This window comes from Haliotis cracherodii, unplaced genomic scaffold (assembly GCF_022045235.1).
Source record: "Haliotis cracherodii isolate W230 unplaced genomic scaffold, xgHalCrac1.p SCAF_1, whole genome shotgun sequence".
In the NCBI taxonomy this organism is placed as follows: domain Eukaryota; kingdom Metazoa; phylum Mollusca; class Gastropoda; order Lepetellida; family Haliotidae; genus Haliotis; species Haliotis cracherodii.
The window spans coordinates 36,234,399-36,255,877 of NW_027266264.1; the positions used below are offsets into that span (position 1 = coordinate 36,234,399).

At 38.3% G+C, this 21,479-nt stretch overlaps 1 protein-coding gene across 1 annotated transcript in view; it reads right to left on the reverse strand.

Annotated features, from left to right (window-relative positions):
• The window catches only part of LOC139477114 (death-associated protein kinase 1-like), a 165,964-nt gene that overhangs the window by 110,728 nt on the left and 33,757 nt on the right, over nucleotides 1-21,479 (reverse strand). The window contains exons 3-5 of the mRNA XM_071259664.1: nucleotides 8,890-9,028; nucleotides 6,902-7,025; nucleotides 6,016-6,091 (exon numbers count right to left, since the gene is read on the reverse strand). Of these exons, the coding sequence (XP_071115765.1) occupies nucleotides 6,016-6,091; nucleotides 6,902-7,025; nucleotides 8,890-9,028 (339 nt within the window). The remainder of the gene's footprint in view (nucleotides 1-6,015; nucleotides 6,092-6,901; nucleotides 7,026-8,889; nucleotides 9,029-21,479) is intronic.

The window sequence follows — 21,479 nt, forward strand, 5'->3', positions numbered from 1 at the left end:
TGAGGAGTAAGTAGTGAGAGTGATATTTATGTTTTGCTTAGGTGAATAAAAAAATATCATTTTAACGTTCATAACTATTCTTTTTTTTTCATAACTTTATAACAGGCTGAACAATTATCTGATCTGAAAATATCAGGAATATCAGATATTGTTTTATACATACTCACTGAGTGATAAAAGAATGCTTTTGTTTCTCTAATCTTTCTAAAAAAACACAAAAATAAATTTATAAAATGAATAGTGTTAATGATGTGATCAACCAATCCAATAACCCAGGCGTCACAATCCGATAAATAGGCAAATAAGGTCAGCTTACAGGAACCAGTCACAGAAACAATGTTCTAAACAGTGATCATTTTAAGAATTACATTACAGTCAAACCTCGCTTATTACAAGGAGATTATTACCCTCATGTGTTTCCTATTGTAAATATCATATCGCCAGGTGAACATAAAAAATATTTTTTTATTCCTGTTACAAAATTATAAAATATTTACAATGTGGAAACATACTCAACTAAAAATCTCTAAATACATGTAGCACCTAAAACCAATCAAGGTATTTGTGTTAAATCAGATTTACTCTGCCTCACATGAACATATGTCAAGGAAATTTATGCAATACTTCCTAGATGTACTCGTTTAGTAAGATTTGTACACATAATTCAACATCTCTACCGGTATGTATGTTACCCCAAAACAGCAAATCATTCATAACAGATTACTGTGATGAGTAGATAAGACAACATCCTGACATCATGAAATGTACATGGATGCCTCACCTGCTGAGAATGGCATCCATTCTCATCTCTGTAAAGATGAGGTAGCATTACCTGCAAGAAAACCCAGCTTTACAGAGAAAGAGTTCTTTTCCTATGGAATCTGGGTTTATTAGCTGAGCAACAAATTACAGCACATGTTGGAGAACTTGCTGTTTGCAGCAGGGAGTGACAGTTGCAGGTTTCAGCTAACACACAACATAGGGAGGTTACACACAACATAGGGAGGTTACACACAACATGGGGAGGTTACACACAACATGAGAAGGTTACACACAACATAGAGAGGTTACACACAACATGGGGAGGTTACACACAACATGAGAAGGTTACACACAACATAGAGAGGTTACACACAACATAGGGAGGTTACACACAACATGGGGAGGTTACACACAACATGAGAAGGTTACACACAACATAGAGAGGTTACACACAACATGGGGAGGTCACACACAACATATTGGAAGTTACACACAACATGGGGAGGTTACACACAACATAGGGAGGTCACACACAACATGGGGAGGTTACCTACAACATGAGGAGGTCACACACAACATAGGGAGGTCACACACAACTTCGGGAGGTTACACACAACATGGGTAGGTTACACACAACATAGGGAGGTTACACACAACATAGGGAGGTTACACACAACATAGGGAGGTCACACACAACATGGGGAGGTTACACACAACATGGGGAGGTTACACACAACATAGGGAGGTTACACACAACATGGGGAGGTTACACACAACATGGGGAGGTTACACACAACATGGGGAGGTCACACACAACATGGGGAGGTTACACACAACATGGGGAAGTTACACACAACATGGGGAGGTTACACACAACATAGGGAGGTCACACACAACATGGGGAGGTTACACACAACATGGGGAGGTTACACACAACAGTGTGTTGTTAAGCAGCTGAAGACATTGTCTCCATAATATGATACATATGTTGTGAAACATTGTATCATTATCAGAGATTAAAGAATGAATTAGAAATTATCATTATGGGTTTTCTGTCTGCTGCCCTTTCTTTAGCCGATATTCAATATACGCTCCAGACACAAGCATTGACCGCCACAAGCTTATTGTCTACATCGTAATTAAAGTTCCATTTTCAGACTTCTTAACAAATACTCAAGTTTCTAGAAATCAGATCCAGTTTACCTTTCACAGGCCTGAAAAACCTGTGCTGCATCCATTTGTGTTTCCATGTGCTGATTTCCCTGTTTTTTCTTACTGTCCTATTCATGATTCCAACATGCACAGTGACATCTACATAGTTACACAAATCAGTAACACTCCATCGATAATTCAAGGCAGTTGACATGAAAGACTGATTCATACCATATGCAATGGATACAACGTAGGATTATAGTGAAAAGCTACAAATACAAACAAAATTTTAAAAACATAACATTGCACACTAAGTAGTCAAACTATTAGTGCACCTCCTTCAAACAAGAGTACAGGGTGGCACAGAGCCAAGAATCATGAGAATGATGCTGTGCACCTTTACAAGACCCTCGGAGGGTGTACGCATCTGACATACATTTCCTGGCTGGGTATGACAGACATGTGTGGTTGACATACACAAGATAGATGTGTTCACTTTGGCACTCCCACCACGCACTTTCTCCCATCACAACATCGCTCATTTGGATGTCCCAACTTGCATGGAGCTGCATCAGAAAAGGATCACATGCATCGTGGAACACACTCAAGTCAAAGAGTCCAAAGATTAACACAAGATTGGCTGCACTTAATGTCATTGTCAGAGGGCATCTTGAAATGAGTCTCACCACTAATTTGTTGTAACTTTACCCTTCGATAAATTTGTTGCCAACAGTGACTGCTTGGTTGTAATATTATCAGCAAGAATCAGATAAACAGAAAACCAGTAAACAAACAAAGCAAACAACAAGTAAGCTTACTAGCCAGGCTACCATATCAAACTGGTAAATCAGCCAACCATCTAACATGCCATAAACCAGCCAACCATCCAACATCCTGTAAACCAACCAACCAAATCAAACAGGTAAACCAGCCAGCCAGCCAACAATCTGTATACCAGCCAATCATTTAACATCCCCTAAACCAGCCAACCAGCCAGCAGCCTGTAAACCAACCAACCATTTAACATCCCATAAACCAGCCAAACATCCAGCATCCCGTAAACCAACCAACCAACCAACCAACCAACCAAATGAAACAGGTAAACCAGCCATCCATCCAACAATCTGTAAACCAACCAACCATTCAACAATCAGTAAACCAACCAACCAAAAAAAACTGGTAAACCAACCAACCATCCAACAACCTGTCAACCAACCATCCAACAACCTGTAAACCAGCTAATCAATCAGCCAAATAGTAAACTGACCAACCAACAAATACTTGAGCTTGGACAAAAAGATGCAATGGCAGAAAAAGTTGACACAACTGAGCAAAGTGTGACTGGGTATCATCTGTCCAGACCCAGGAACTGAGGTAAGATCATGTTATCTCTGCAGCCTTCCTGCTGCTGACAGCAACTCAGGCAATGAGGGGTGAGATGAAATCAGGTTTTAACATCGCTTTCAATATTAATGTACTTACATAGTTACGTGATTTTGTGCGTGGCTGCATGTACTAGTCCGGACCAAGTTTTATAGTGCTAGCCCACTGAGATACAACACTGTAGTTTAACATGGGTACCCCACTCAGACCCAGTGCACAGATTATTTTTCCCTTTAATGCTGATCACCAGGCATGATAACAAGTACTGTCTTTGAAAGTCTTTCGGCCAGGGGATCTAACCACTGACCATCAGCTCTCGAGGCAATCACGACCTACCCAGTACACCAGGATCTACCCAGTAGACCACAATCTACCCAGTAGACCACAATCTACCCAGTAGACCACAATCTACCCAGTAGACCACAATCTACCCAGTAGACCACAATCTACCCATTACACCGCGATCTACCCACTACACCAGGATCTACCCACTACACGATCTACCCACTACACCAGGATCTACCCACTACACCGCGATCTACCCACTACACCAGGATCTACCCACTACACCAGGATCTACCCACTACACCACGATCTACCCACTACACCGCGATCTACCCACTACACCAGGATCTACCAACTACACCACGATCTACCCACTACACCACGATCTACCCAGTACACCAGGATCTACCCACTACACCACGATCTACCCAGTACACCAGCATCTACCCACTACACCACGATCTACCCATTACACCACGATCTACCCACTACACCAGGATCTACCCACTACACCACGATCTACCCAGTACACCAGCATCTACCCACTACACCACGATCTACCCAGTACACCAGGATCTACCCACTACACCACGATCTACCCACTACACCACGGAGGCAGTCCATGCTGATAGTGATGCTGATAGTGATGTGACAGTTGTATTGACAGAAGCTACAACTGCTCTTTCACCAGAGTCAAGTGTTGTCCCAGTGTGAAAACCAGACCTGGTCACTGTTGACGCACAAATTGACAGAGTGGAAAACATGTCAAATATTGATCAATCTCCTTCTCTAACTGCTTCCTATTTACGCTCATGATCAATTCTGGAAAGATAATTTGTTTACATCCTATCTTGTGAATGTAAAGTGTTGTTTCCAACTCATTTCATGGTTTGCCTATTTTGTCATCAAACAATAATATCCTGGATCCTAACTTCACATTCCTGAGGTAACATCTTGTCTTAATTGGCTGGCAATAAGTGTCAATTACTGCACTCTGGTTGTGGATGTCAGTCACTGTCACATGTTGACACATGTTGACACACACTGATTGATGGACATCTTCGACTGTCTGGCTTGCATTTCAGCGTATTTGTCAGGCTAACACTCAAAGGATGTTTGCTGTTATTTTCATATCACACAATATTTCACTGTTTGAAAAAGAGTCAACAGAGTTGTATATTTCAAAATGGTTTGAGGTTAATTACTAAAGCAACCTCTATGAAACTGTGCATAAGATCAAAGCAAGGCACACAGATAAAACAAATGAAACATATTTTTGTGTGTTTTCAGATGAGTTCGAGATTTAAGAGTCAAAATACAGACTGTCACAATGTTGATGATAATCATTTTCTTCTTCAGAATTAACCATAATTAGCAATGAATCCATTCTCAGAAAAGTATTATTCTAATATTTCCTTGTCATCTTATCCCAATTGCATGGATTGATGCTCATGATGTCAATCACTGGATTGTCTGGTCCAGACTCGATTATTTACAGACCGCTGTCATATAGCTGGAATATTGCTGAGTGCGGCATTGAACAAAAAAGAAACACAAAAAATCTAATATTTACTTTTGAATGCATTATCATTTTAACTCAAAATCAATGTTAGAGATTTGTCTCTACAGGGTAGATTAAGGTTAGTGTAAAACAATGAATTAGCCAAACTCTGATGTTAATTCCCTGCCCCTTCAAAACATTCTCATTATCCATCTGCATGATGGCACATCTCCAACTGCCTGCTTCCCTTTGTTTTTTTAACCCACAGAAGGTCACTGTTTAAATACAGTCTGGAACGGTTGAAGTTGATTGAGGAAGCTGCTCTTAAAGCTTATTGTCAACCATTCAGGAAATCGAAAACACCGACAATTCACATGTCACCCAAGTTGACCTTCCCTTCATCAGTGTCCTTTCCCCTCCCTTCATCTCAGCATATCGACCATAACTAAAATCAGTTTAAGCTATCCAGATATATGTATGAATCATGAATAACTTTGAACCAAGAAAAAAATACAGTGAACGAGACAGTAATATCCACATGGATTCCATAACCACAGAGCCTGTAGATCTGAAGCGTTCTTTACTGTGTAGTTATATGCGTGTAGTTTTTTGTCCCGCTTGTTTATTTGTCTTCAGATATGACATATGCTACATCCTTTGATGCTTCTGATAATTAGAAGCACGGTAAACCCAACACTCATTTACTCTAAGCATGAAAAAAAGTCCTGAAAAAAATATCAAGAAAATTCAGATAAGCAGAACAAGCATGAGTTTCATATTGCCAATAAAGATAAGTGACTGTGTAAGAGCATGTTGATTTGTAGATTGATACGTATAAGGTACTGGCAGGTTGGTTCCACCCAGCAGTGGTGATTGATGTATGTAATACTACACAAATACTGCTGCTGCTGCAGTGTGGAGAAGCAACTCACAGGATGTAGGTAATGACTCCCACACTCCACATGTCTGTGGCCAGGGACAGGGGCTCGTAGCTCACCACCTCCGGGGCTGAAACAGAGAACACACCCTCTACATGCAGTCCCAATACCATATCCTTGTGTGACATAAGTCTTAGACTGATAACAGGGTTTGACATTTAGTGAGGTCCTGGGGTCCTTGAGATTTTTTGGTTATAGTATTTTAATCTAGGGACCCCCAAATCTTGAACTTTTAACATTGCGGTTATGACAAGGACCCTTTGACTCTCAGTCTTAATTTGGACAACTGTATAGTCTAAGCTAGTTTGTGTCTATGATAGAATTACTCAACAGTAGTTCCTGTCAATCTAACAATAATTGTCAAAAATGTTCACAGAAATCGAGGATAAACTTAAATTTTGATGTGTTTTACCTGTAGCCTACATCTATTCATAAGACTGCCATGTCATTTAATATTGACGTCAACCATCAACTTAGTGGGTATATCCAGACTTAAATTACACATTCATAGCCTATTGCGCAACTGCATAACTTTTCACACCTTTTCTAATCTTCTTTTCACAAGATGATTGAAGTATGGGGTTGTTACATGAGCATTAGCTGTACTTCATTAATTACTAGTTTCAAGGCCAATTACATTTTCTACTTTGGCCTACAAGTTACAACTCCCTAAATTTCATTGCCTTAACATCTGTAAATTCACTTCAACTAGAAATTCTGATCAATACCCTTTTAGCACTTGATTCTATGTTTCAGATTAATTCCTTGACTGAAGGAACCTAGAAAATCTAGGAATATTACACACCAGTTAGCTCATCGGGATCTAAGACACGCCCCAGGGATTGTCAATGGGTCTACATGTGACAGTGTATGTACGCACCAACAAACTCAGCGGTTCCCATCATAGCTCGGTGCTCATCCATCGGTCGGATCTTCTGAGCCAGACCAAAGTCTATCAACTTAATGTCCTGACTGTTGGAGTTGAGCATCATGATGTTTTCAGGCTGTAAAATAAGGACATGGTGAGTTGGTGTTATTGTAGGACTCACAACACTCACCTGACTGTAAACTGACCCACATCATCATGAAAACTAAAGTCAAATCGATAGGTTTCCTATCAGCAATTTGACTTCCTAGGTCATCAGGTCAGCGGTTTGTTTTGTTTTTATTGAGAAAGGGTAAAATGACAGTCTTAGTAAGAATTTCATAGCATATGATAATCACAATGTCAAATGCTACAGTGTTTTAGGTTAGATGAGGCAAAATTGGATTTAACCTTATGTTCCAAGAATATTTCACATACATATATAACACGCGCACCTGTGTCCGGCTGCTTAGTAAAGGACTAGTTTGGACTTCTGCTGGTTTAAACTGAGATACCATGCCACAGTTTAACATGACTGATACTGTCTCTGTTTGGACTTCTGCTGGTTTAAACTGAGATACCATGCCACAGTTTAACATGACTGATACTGACTCTGTTTGGACTTCTGCTGGTTTAAACTGAGATACCATGCCACAGTTTAACATGACTGATACTGACTCTGAACCGACCAGTTCTTGCTTCATACAATGCTGAAGAGTGCCAGACAGGGTAACAGCAGGTACCATTTTTTAACATCCTTTGGTATGACATGCTCAGGAGATCAAACCACTGACCTTCCACTCTCAAGGCAGATGTTCTATCCAGGGAGGAAATGTGTACATTGTGTTTGAAATGTAGATAACAACTATGTGGATTACTATCAAGGGAGCATACCATTGTGTGGATTCTATCAAAGGAAATAACTGACATGTTGAATACTCCCAGGGGAGATAACTTCAGTGTTACAATTACAAGTGAGAAAGCCATGGTACAGAAAACATTCATTTAGAAAACAATGATGTTGAATACTACCAAAGGTTTCATACAAATACAACCAAGTGAGCTACAGTAGTAGATCTCATGGTGGTAATTCATGAACAGACCTGCACCACTAATTCACTTAGCAAAGGCACAAAAAAGTAATTACAGATAATCAAGTTAGTTTCAATCACATAAAACTGACAGTTTCACTTCTTTGGTAGGTCTGTCTCTGTTCCCACCAGGGGAAGTACCCAGTGACCAGCAGGATGCTCTCAACAATTGGTAAAACATTTATGACACAACCTTGGTTTTTGCTTCTCCATCCCAAATCATAAGCAAAGCCATGCCACATTCGAACACTTTATGTTGGCTTTATGACAAACATTAACTTCAGATCCACTGACTGAAAACTAATATAACATTTAACACTTAAAAATATAAAAATTTAGTGTTATATTCTAGAGAAATGTTAATGTGTGACACCATGGATTTCATGTTTCATGCCTTTCATTCATATCCATAAAACTCTGCTTTTGAACAACATATGAACAATCCTTATTTAATTGGTGTTCAGCTGTGGACAAAGACTATGCAATACATTCCACACATTCTCCATTTACTGTCAGTAAATGCCTGTTTCAACATTCCAATCGTCCTTTTAGTGTGTATAATGATTCTGTTTCAATAACTAGATTCCATTGCCTAATGTTAGGTCCATATTTACATATCATTTCTTTTTACATGTGTTCTTCAATATTATAAAAAATTATCTGTTTCCTTAACCAAAACTAAACTCCCAGTGACTCCTGTTAACTATAAAATAAACATACCATATCTTCTACACTTAGGTTAAGATGTGCACTGTGTGCATGAGATCCCTTCCGAGCTGATCAGTTAAACCGTATATCAACCTGGTCCCCTATTTCTCTCTGGCATGGCTTAGATGTGCAATCATTTAAAAAAAAATACAATCCAGGATTGATCAGATAACCCATGAAACAACATTTGTGTCTATTTTTTACCTTAAGGTCGAGGTGTGCAATGTTTTTATTATGTAAATGTTGGACTCCTTCCAGGATCTGTTTAATGAAGGCTGAGGCCTCCTCCTCCCCTAGATGGTCCTTCTCTGAGATGTAGTCAAACAGCTCGCCACCTGACACACTGAAACACACAGCATTGACAAATTAACAGTCAGTCCTTTCAACAGAGGTCAGTCCTTTCTACAGAGGTCAGTCCTTTCAACAGTGGTCAGTCAGTCCTTTCAACAGTGGTCAGTCCTTTCAACAGTGGTCAGTCCTTTCAACAGTGGTCAGTCCTTTCAACAGAGGTCAGTCCTTACAACAGAGCTCAGTCCTTTCAACAGTGGTCAGTCTTTTCAACAGAGGTCAGTCCTTTTACAGCGATCAGTCCTTTCCACAGCGGTCAGGTTTTGTTGGTCTACCAAGACGAGAATGTAGGTTATTAAGAACATGACCAATACTTTCACCCCCCGTTTCCTACAGTAATTACATATACATCAACAGAAACATCTAAGTAGACAATCTGATAGTTGTTTCTTTTTCAAAATATCGCTTCAAAATTGTATGCACTACTTTTCCTAACTGTTTGACTGGCATTCTAGTTTTCTCATGTACTATATACTCCTATATACTTATTTATTTTCAATTAACATTATCATAAACACTTCCGACTGCACAGACCAATCTGGACTTTTTCTTTCATATATTTTAACAGAAAAAGGATTAACAATACTTTTAGAACTATTCTAGCAATATGGAGGGATTTGGAGGGATATGGGTTTCATAGATGCTATCGAGAACATTCATGTACCAAAACAATATACATAACAAATGGTTTCTTCACAAGGACAATCTATTGCAGTGTTCAAAATTAAGCATGAAAGTAAAGGGATCCTTGTCATAACTCTATTGTTAAAAGTTAAGATTTAGGATGTCCTTAGACTGATCTTTCCTCAAGGGTGACCTGAAGGACCCCACTTAATTTTTCACTCAAGGTTTGGATTGAATCAGCAATCACATATAATTTTATGCACTCAAGAAGACAAAGTAAGGCTCCTTGTTTGGATAGAGTGACATGGGCTTATGCCACTTTGAACTGTATTTAAGTCATAACATAGCATGTTAGCTGCACACATCCAAATGTTGCTACCTACAGACCATGGGACATCTTTTGAAGTGAATCAATTAAGTTTGTGATGACAAAGATGGATATGAGTTGTGTTGGGGCCTAAAGGGGTTGTACACCCTTCTCATGAGATTATATTGAATTTATATTTATATTTATATTTATATTTAGCATGAATATTGAAGTGTGCAAAAAAAAGCATTTGTATGAGTATTCTTGTTCATTTCTTCATTGTTTTCAAATTTTCACTGGCATTTAATCTTCACAAAAAAGATCCATGTTATCACACTTTCCTGTTAAAAAATCACACAAGTTATTGAATACCCTGTCATTCATGCATACTTGTGAACTCAATGTCTGATGCCTGGAAACGTTTTCAGTTAGAACCTTATTGGCTCATTCCTTACCATTTGGGATTACCACTTGTATATTATGGAACAGGCGTAATTCGTAAGTGTACATTGACTGAAGTCAGGCGGTACTGTGGCTAACAATCTGAAGGTTGCGAGTTCGGGTCCGATGGATTCTCACAAAAACTGGTTATATAGTTGTCTCTGTGACCTGTGCCCTAAGCCTGAGATTGTCCTAATGAGAAGTTGTGGTAGTGAAGTCTTGTGGACTACAGGGAAGAATGGGTACCCAGTGTCTGCTGCTTGTTGTCAGACTCAAATAAAGAGGATAGGGTGGTCAAGTCCATTTATTCTGCAGATTGCATGTCAAAAAGTTCTCACGCCTTGTGGTGTGGATCACTGCATTCAGTTCCTGGGTTGTCTTGTCCCAGGCTTGTATATTTACTGTCTGCCATGATATAGCTGACATAATTGCTTGAAACTAAGTCCAGTGGAACAGGCACCGCAAAGGAAAAAAATTCTGCACAAATTGCCTGACACAGCAAAGGGATACAACTCTGCACAAATTGTCTGGCAACAGCAAAGGAAAATAACTCTGCACAAATTGCCTGGCACAGCAAAGGAAAATAACTCTTTACAAATTGCCTGACACAGCAAAGGGGTGGTATAACTTTGCACAGATTGTCTCACAGAAAAGGGAGACAACTCTGCACCCACAGATTACTGGTTCACCCTAGCCCCTTTCTTATTAGGGATTTCATAGCGTTTCATTTAAGGAAATGTACTTGTATACCTTCTCAGTCCATTAGTGGCATCTCGAGGAGACATATCACTTTCATAAAACAGGAAATCAGATGCTACACATAACTTCAAAGGGTATTAATAGCTGTGATATTAATGTGCATGAATGCAATAAATGTGTGTAATATGTTAGTCTAGACAACTGTGAGATGACATATGTGACTTGCTCCTCCATCAACACTACATGGGTCAACTTCACAGTCAGACCTACCCTCCATACAGCTCCAGGCAGAGCCAGCAGTTTGTATATGGTCAGATACCATGAATTACAGAAATACTGCCTCAATAGGCTCTTACATACCACCAGCCAAATCTCATGAATCACCATTGAGGGCTTTCATTCAGGCAGCTAATTGGTAGCAAATTCCTCCCAATAGCTCTCTGCACTGAGACCCATTACAGCTTAATACCATGAGATTAGGTTTTATCTTTTTTTCTCATCTTGATATTAATTAGACAGTTATTAACAGACTGTTAATACTCAACTTAACATGAAAGTGTTATTAAAGTATCGGCAGTATTTCTGGAAGCTCAAAATGACATATGATTGACAAATAATGAATTATACTTTGTCTAGGTATAAAACTAATGGAAATGTGCTACACTTAAAGACTCTAATTAATTGCACAAAATTACAACAAAATGTAATACATTTATATATGTGTGTGTGTGTAGACCACAACAGAAAATCTGGAATGTATTCAAGTCATTGAGAAATATTAACCTACTATTAATATGAACTATCTGTATCATATATGCAAACATCAATAAGGGACCATTTTGTCAATAATTGAACGGTAATAATTTATTGTAACTAATGAGGTCAAACAAGGACAGCTATATTTAAGTAAATGAAATCAGTAAAATGTTCCACCATGTATTCAGCATGTATGACACATCTCACACAACTAAGAAACACCCTTGCATCCATCCATCCACCCTCCCATCCATCCATCCATCCACCCTCCTACCCATCCATCCATCCATCCACCCTCCCACCCATCCATCAACCCTCCTACCCATCCATCCATCCACCCTCCCATCCATCCATCCATCCACCCTCCTACCCATCCATCCATCCATCCACCCTCCCACCCATCCATCCATCCACCCTCCCACTCACCCACTCATCCATCCATCTATCCATCCATCCACCCACCCACCCATCCATCCATCCATCCACCTACCCACCCATCCATCCATATCTCACTAAAATGTGTTCTCAGTGACATGTGTCCTGAGTCAGAGATTGTCCTAATGAGAAACACAGAAGCAGCCCCTTCACCACCATTTCCTCCTCCAGGAAATCATAGTGCACACATACATGACACCATACTGAATATGATATACATTCAGTTTTGGGAAATACATGCCTACTACAACCTTAAACTAGATTAAAGAACCTTGCCTCTAGAATTACAAAGAACCCAAATGTATTTCAGGTCTAATGGCAGTACTTCTAGTCTGAGACAAGACATGAACACAAGCTTCAGTCCCATTCCTTTTGCTACATGAGTGTGCAAATTTCAATTCATGGCATCCCTTAATTCCCATGAAAACACATTCCAAAGGCAGTACAGTTTTAAACCAGAAAGCCACTGTCAAGAATCTAATTAAGAAAGTCATATGCTCTTCCAGTTTAATGACTTCAATTTTCTGGTTTTGGAAAGCACATGTCATATCCAGTGTGATTAAAAAAAGACAATTCTATGCATCTTCACTGTGATCTTGACCTCATACATAGATCACTCATGACCCTTACCAACTGAGGCCCTACCCAAAAGATGACAAGTACAAAGCACTGTTGATCTACAGTAAAAGATTCTTGAGGCAGCTAACAAGCTTTCAGGCTTTGAACAAATTCTGACAAAACTTAAAGCACCCCAATGTGCATGGAGCTGCTTATAATGATATAAGGAAACCACTCTTGTTATGTCTCTAATTTGCTGCCACAGAATGTGTGAAGAGTTTTATTATTACTTACTTACTTACTTACTTTGGAGATTTAACGTGCGCTTTCCGACTGATGCGTATTTCGCACACGGGCCCGGCCAGGCCATTTAATGTGTTTCCGAAAGGGGCGAGGGTGGTCTGTGCAACCCAGGAGGGGGCTTTAGGGGTTGCTTATATAGAATTTGGGAATTTTGAGATTTGGAATAGATGCCGATGGGCTTGGGGAGGAGAACTAAGGGAGCTGGGTATGGTGGATGATTGTTTGTTTATGTGATTTTGATTTGGTAGGTTATTATGGTTTTAGATGCGTTTTATTAGTTCCGTTTTTATTAAGAATACGCCTAAGGCCTTGAAGTTTTCTAGTTTATTTTGTGGGTTTAGTATTGCTTCTAGAGTGAGAGCCTTGTTTAGATTGAGGGTGGTTTGTAATGCGGTTCGGTGTGTGAGGTAGTGTGTGCAGTGGATGAGTGCGTGTTCTGGGGTTTCTGGTTGTTTGCAGTGTGGGCAGTTACCTGTAGTGTGTTTTTTAAATTTTTTTAGGTGGTTATTTAGGTTGGTGTGTCCTGTTTGGAGTTTAGTGATTACTCTGTCGATTTTTTTTGATGGATGGAGAATTTTTGGTTTGGTTAGTGGTTTGCTGAGCACTCTTTTGATTTGGCTATTTGAGTTTAGATATAGGTTATGCCATTTTTTTGTGATTTTTTGTTTGTTTACACTTTTAATTTCTGATTTTGAGATGGGTAAGTTTAAGCTTATTTCTGGGATTTTGAGGGATAGTTTAGCTGCTTTATCGGCGTTTTCATTACCGTATATTCCTACGTGGGCGGGTATCCACAAGAAGGTTATTTGTTTGCCTGCTTTTGTTAGGTCGTTGGAGCTTTTAAGTATTTGATTTATTAATTTGATAAATTAATTTTATTATTTGCCGATAAGAGGTATTAATGTCAAACACTGCTGATATAAGAGGGCATTTGCTGCCAATTGAAATACAAGTTTAAACTGATTGATCAATAGTCGAAAACATCACCAGTGATTAAATCATTAACACACCAAAGTAAGTTCGACCCGTTTCCCATGTTTCTTTCATGTCAAGTGTTTAGTGTTTTGGAAGGAATTGAACTGATAACAAGCTATCATGAGTTTTATACACTGATCAGTGAACTAATGTAATAGCTGATCAATCAGAGCATGACCTTTAACAGTTGATGAGTGTTTACAGCCTGGGTATAACAACACACCTACTAACTGCTAGTCTCCACCATCGCTGACAAAGGGTAATGAACATTCTGCTGATGTATAACTGAAATAGACCTGTATTTAGCCTGGGTGCTTCACACATCATATTAAAGCATCATGTACATTTCAAGAAACTGCTGTATCATTTCACCACACTGAAATATGAATCATACACCCTGTCACTGAGCAGATGTCGACTCTGGTCGAGTTTGCATTCCATTCCACTAACAATCATTTAGCTTCTGTTTAGTGCCCCAGCTCCACTATGTAATAATTTACATCTGTGACATGTAGTGAGAGACGACACAGCCATCAAAACTTTAGGATGAAACCTGCATTGCAGGAATTGCTGTTTTTTTCTGAAGATGTCATATTTTGAGGAAGTGGAGGCCGTTGAGCTCATCAGTTGCAACAGATATTTCGAGTTGAAAGGATGAAAAAGGGATGAAAAAAGGTTTTGCAATGAAACAATACCAGATTCTGATGAATTATTCTTGTGATTATGTTGGAGGTATTTCAACACAATTGGTTATTTGAATATTGGAGAATGCAACTGAAAACCTGTGCAATCTCACAGTAATAGCTGCCAGAGGTTTTCCACAACACCATCTGCAGTAGTTGTTGCACTGAAGTTCTGCATGCTGGGTGATCTTGTATTCGGACAGATAGTTATACATTTATGTGTGCAAAGCCTGTACAAAATGCTGCTTAAAATGTTTTTGCAATCAACATAATCAATTGACATTTTGCTTATTTTTTATCATATTTTATAAATTGCTTTGGTTGGTCTAAATGCAGTTTTTAGGGAAAAACTAGGGCTGGCTATTGATATACATCATAGAGATTGATAATCGCTAACTAAATATAAATCAATTATCGATAAATACCGGAGAAGGGTCTAGAAGAAATTATAAAAGAAAGTCCTTAAAAATATCAACAGATTTCATACCACAGGTTAGCAGTGACACTTTTATGCATGGTTACTTTGTGGACATTTGAGATATAACAAAAACAGTCGCTCTCCGTCTTTGGCAATTGACATAATTATCAATTTCAAGTCTGTTTCGGTAAATCTAAACTTTATTTCATCACAAGAGTTTATGTGAATTATTATCAATGACAACAGTTTCATATCAATAATCATTAATATTTCTTCCCATTGATGATAATTCCGATTCCGATTCCGATTATCAATCTTTTTAGTCAGCCTTAGAAAAGACTGAGGTATTACCCTAGTAGAACAACTTTACAATTATATGGTTAAAGTGCCAGACATATTTTAAGTCATATCAAAATTGGCTAATATTTTCTTTAGATGCCATCAATAGTACAAACATGTGTGCAAGATTTCAGCTTCATCCAAGGGGCTGCCAGGTAGTCTAGTGGTTAAGGCGTTCGCTCATCACACCAAAGACCCGGGTTCGAATCCCGACATGGGTACATTGTGTGAAGCCCATTTCTGGTGTCCCCCGCCGTGATGTTGCTGGAATATTGCTAAAAGCGGCGTAAAAATCAAATTCACTCACTCACTCACTCATTCATCAAAGCATTGTCAAGTCTCTAGTGGATAGACTATAAAAACTGAAAATCTGAACACTGCATGAGTTACTTGTTCCTGATGAGATTTCCAGTATGGCCGGTATGGGACTGGGTTTAATGGAAGCCACAATTAAGAACATTGGTTTTTAAGATGGCTGTATACTATACAGCTAATTGTGTTTATTTGCCTGGAATAATTCCAGCATGGTTCCATAAATTCCTAGATCGTTTTTCGGATTGATCCAACATTTAATGCTTGAATTTACTGTTCCATGGCCGTTGTCCTTCCAGTCTACTCAGGGCTTGATTTAAGGAACTTGATTTAACCTGCACCAGGTGCATGTTGACGAGAAAAACTAGCTGCACCAGACAAAACCAGGTTGCACCCTGGTCCCATAAATTTAAGTAAAATCACAGATCTCCGATGAATGGATCATGTGTCATAAAACCGATGCAACATATAGATTAGTGATATACATGATATAGTATGGTAAATAAATCTTAGAGATATTGAGTTTGTTCAAAGATTGTGTGGACAAGTAACGGAAAGGCAGACACAAATTTGCAATTTTGGGGGCATGCACTTGGTGGATATAGACATAAATATTAGGTTGCATTTTTCAATAATAGGTTCCACCAGTGCATGTTTTATATAGATAAAACGAGTCCTGCTACTAGACGTAATTAGTGCACATTTGAAACTTTGACATTTTCTCTGTACATTGAGGGTAATTGTTCATTGACAGATAGATTTACACCATAAAATTTGAGATAGTAGAGATGGGTTTTGAATTACTTGAATTGAACTCGATTGTACAACCAATTAGTACTGTATTAGTTTACTCTATACAGGCATGATGTGGGAGAGTTATAACCAGGTTCACTTGCCCAACAGTAAAATAACTATACATGGGCTTCAGGCTAGTGTATACTGTCTTATTGACAAGCTGCCAGCAGATCAGTGGCTATTATTATCAAGCTTATCTCATATTCTGGCCACAGGTTTGAAAGTGCATAATCTATACAATATCATGCATTCAAACACACGTCACTATTTCCATGAGTTCATTGTGAAACGCTTGTCACTCTTTTCAACCTGATCTCTAGATCCCCCACACAAAACAAGCTGCTAACATCATGTACACCACTGGCCTCCTTTACAAAGCTGTCAAAATATGTCAACTCAGGATCATGTCAACAACATTACACTACACCAATCATGATAAATATCTGTAATTTACAACAGTCTCCTCACAACAATATAAACAACAGTAATCCATGCCTGCAGTCAGCAATACTTGGCAGGGTATCAAAATATTAACCCTATTTGGCTCAGTTTGTTCTAGAAAACACTAAGTGAGTAAAGTTCATATTGCTTAAAGAAGAAGGCGAGTGGCTGAGTCAATATTGATTCTCTTTGCCCAGTTAGCTAGGGCAAGTAGGGTACAAGGGGCAATCACTTTCTTTCAGGTAAAGGGCAAAAAAGCATTGACGAAGAGTACCAGAGTGGGTTTGGATATTATATAGGCCATTGACACGGTGGGGTCCATGTGAATTGTGCTGGTCAGTTATTGACTAGTGTTCAAGATTGTTGAAGCAAATAACTGGGGTGTTTAATATTACAAGGTGAAAATAGGCCATTCAGGATTTCTGCAGGTTGGAAATGAGATAAATCCAAAGCTAATTTGTTGACAATGTTTGAGATCTGAGGCAGTAGTTAAAGTAGGAGGTGGCAGTCAGTCAGTGAGGTCACATTATGGCAGCTGCGGAGGAGTCAGCACATTTGGTCTGTGTCAACAAACCACAATATATACTGCATATCTTTCAATATTGAGGTGTCCAAATAGGGGTTATTATTCTATGAGAGATTTATCGTCTGCATGTATATTTACAAATGAGGAAAGAAAGGCCAACAAGTTCAATGATGGATATATAGAGACAAACTGTCACTGCAGATCATCAAATATTGTATTCTATGGAATGAATGATTGAAAGGTACAATCTGTTAGGTTTAGATCAAATTCAAGGGCTATATTGTTGAGATGACTCTTAAGATTGGGTCATCAAGGTCTATGATCAGTTTTTTATAAAACTACAGAAGAATCTTAATGTGTGCACTGAATATGGCAAAGGCTTCTTGTATGGAATTTGACATAGTTGTTCTTTTGTTCAAGTGTTAAAGGTGTAATGCAATATGATTTCAATACTATTGTTATGTATCCACTATCATATTATTTAAAGTAGCCCAATCACTCTTGATCATTAGCAGTTTACCACTAATCCATATCAAAACGGTTATAAACCTTACAACCTAACATGATGGGAAAAGGGCCTTCCAAAGGTTTAGAAAAGGCACATATTTAATTATACATTTGTCACACTTTTTGTCACCATTTGTTCATACACTTAATATATTAGCCTGAAACGTTACAATGACTTTTCCATGGTATTATGCCAGTTTTTCAAGATTGTATATAAAAAATGAAATTTAAAAAAATAACAAACTTTGGGAGGTGCTCTCAGAACAACATGGAAAAGGCTGATGGTTGAGTTTTATTGAATTTCCTGGCACAAATAGATCACCAGAAAGAAAACACTCACATAATTTTTGTTTTATTTTCCAAAACTATTACAAGCCTGGGAAGCTCAAACTAAAACTCCATGACTTTTCCAGGACCCAGGAAGCTGATCAATGTGTTTGAGGGAGATGCTGTGTTGAAAGTTCCGTTAATAATGAATGTCATCCCTACTAAAAGTACATAAACATGATGAAGGTAACAGTGAATGCCCCTGTCACTGGGATACCGGGTAATGGCCTAATAAAGAAGGACTACCCCACTTTCATGTATTTCTGATTCCTAATCAACAAGGACTCAGCTGTAAATAGAAAGATAAGATTAAACTCCTCAGTGGATCCTTTAATAAAAAGAGAAGTAAATCACCCAACTCCCACAATTAATTATTCTAAAATACACACGATTGATTCTTGGAATATCTGATTTAGCCACTTTGCAATAAAACCCACAATCAGCAGATCATAAGCCACTTCCTAGCTCCTTGGACAACATCCAACATTGCTTGTATCTAAGCCACTTGAAGATTTTAAAAATCTCTTCTTTCTAAGAGAGCAAAGACCAGGTATCCTCTGGGTTATCAGGGGGAGTGGGATCTGGGGAATTTTCACATTTATCAATGATAAAGAACCAGGAATAGAAAAGTGGCTACCTGCCTCTCATCACAGATAATCTGTCTCTCTAGGGGGTGACTGGGACACGGTAGTGTGAGATACCTGTGTACTTATACCAGCATAGCTGTAACTGTTACAGGAAGCTAGACAATGTTGAACACGTGGACAGGATCTAGGAGATGATCCACAATAGATGGCTATCATAGATCTATGTTAGTATAATCTGTGTTGGAGTCAAGAGGGTCATAGCTCGGAGATCTCTTTCTCAGATTGATAATGTAATCCACTGAATCCATTTTTCTAAATGACTGCCAGTTTCAAAAGAATGCATCATGTTCTCTAGGGCTCAGACTGGTAACTTGGGGACTCGGATGGGATAAGTAAGACCCACATACCAACAGGACTATACCAACTCGTGGTTCGCCAAGTGATATATTGTTTAATGACAATAACAATAAAACTCCATGGTCACACTCACTACAAGTCACTAAGGTTCAGACATTTCGTACCCAACTCTTAAGAACTACAGCGGATACCAGGGAAGGGGTTGGGTAAAAAATTTGGACTTGTCTTGGCCCTCAGTGTCCTTCAACTATTAACATACTCACAGGAAATTCAAATTTACAAAAATATACCCTGTTCAAGTTCATTCCCATAACTACTTATCTCAAACAGCTATAGAAAAACAGAAGTTGTCCCTTACCCAAAAATATGCATTGTGAGCATGAGGCGACACTTTTTTTATTTCTTGGTTTACGGATTTCAAACTCATTTCAAAAGTGAGGCAGGCCAATCTAAAAAAATAAAAAAATCCTCTCACATTTTTTTTTTACCTGAATTTTGTCCTAAAAAGTTAGGTAGGTATAAAAAAAAATATCCTGGCGTAATAAAAGTAAAATAACTAAATTTTTCAAGAACATTTTATTATATCCCTGACACTCAGCTTGTGCAAGGATGGCAACATAACAATATTCATGTCATGGGTGGAAATGCATGAAAGACGCTGCTATTTTGGCAGCAACGTTTAACTCTTTCAACACCAGCCAACCAGAAGATTACTGCTGCGACACCAAGTTCCCAGAGACTGTTGTGTGATAGATGAAACCAACATTTATCAAGGAATCATCTGCTTAAAATTAACATCTTTGCTACTACATGTTTGGCCATACACTATTTGAAAGGTCTAATTAATCCTATTGTTTATAAATATGAAAGTTATGTGTATACATTATTTAAATAATATGAACAACTAAATAAAGTTTGTTTTAAATAAAAAATAATGTAAGCTAAAACATTCATAACGTCAAAATTTAACGATTTTTTTCAGCAAATATAAGAATTCATAAAATCCACTTACCTATTTCTTTTTAATTTTCATTTGTTTACGTTGTTGGAACATTATTTTAAAAAGAATTACAAATAATATCTGTCACCACCCATTTCCCGATGATAGTGGCTGTCCGCTCACTCACGTGAGGAAATACCTTGGTTTTCAAAGCTTCGTATGAATAACACATAGGTCCTGCCATGTCAGTATACATTAAAAAAACTTATATTGTTTCACCAACAAAATCTGCCATTTTGACCTAAGGCAGCTAATCAAATTACAGCAACGGTAATTTTCAGACTTTGGCGAAAGGTTTGGGTTAAATCATGTTATTCTGAACGTTTTAGCATGAAATTGCGATCTATATTGAACATATGGAACTTTATGGAAGCATAGAGCTAGGTTACGAGCTGTGACAAAGATTTCTTATGCATATATTTTGGCATTAAGACATCGTGTCCGAGCCGAGAAATTGAGGCGACGAAAGCCGAGAAGTCATTTGACTTACGATATGCGATCGCACGAAAAGTTGGAAATAATAACTAAGATGTCAGTTTGGCAACTTTTATGTATATATTTTTGATGATTTTATTACTTTGTAAATAAAGACGTTTCAGCGCGTGAAACGTCTTTATTTTGCTGTTTGACATGTTCGATGAGGACCCGTTGCCGAAGTGTCCGAGAATTTTATTTTCAATAACATTGCGGGAAATAGTGTCTAGAGAATATATTTTTAATCTATAGATAAAAAAATGATGAAATCAAATGGAATACGTATTTCAGACATTGTGAAATTTGATAGATTGAATAAATGAATGATATAATCATAAACTATTTTGATGTGGCTTGGACGGTCTACCGTGCGGTGTGACTTGTGGCTTTGAACGGCCAACAGTGTTGAAATAGTTAAACTGGTCACCACTGCGCTTTGCGTTCCCAGCAAGAAATATCAGAGTGACTTCCCTTTGCTTTACGCTCGACAAGGAAAAGACTTTTTTTTAAAATTTTTTATCGAAAAGATCTGCGGTAATAAAAAAAATGGTAATTTTCATTTTTTAAATTTTTTTAACATTT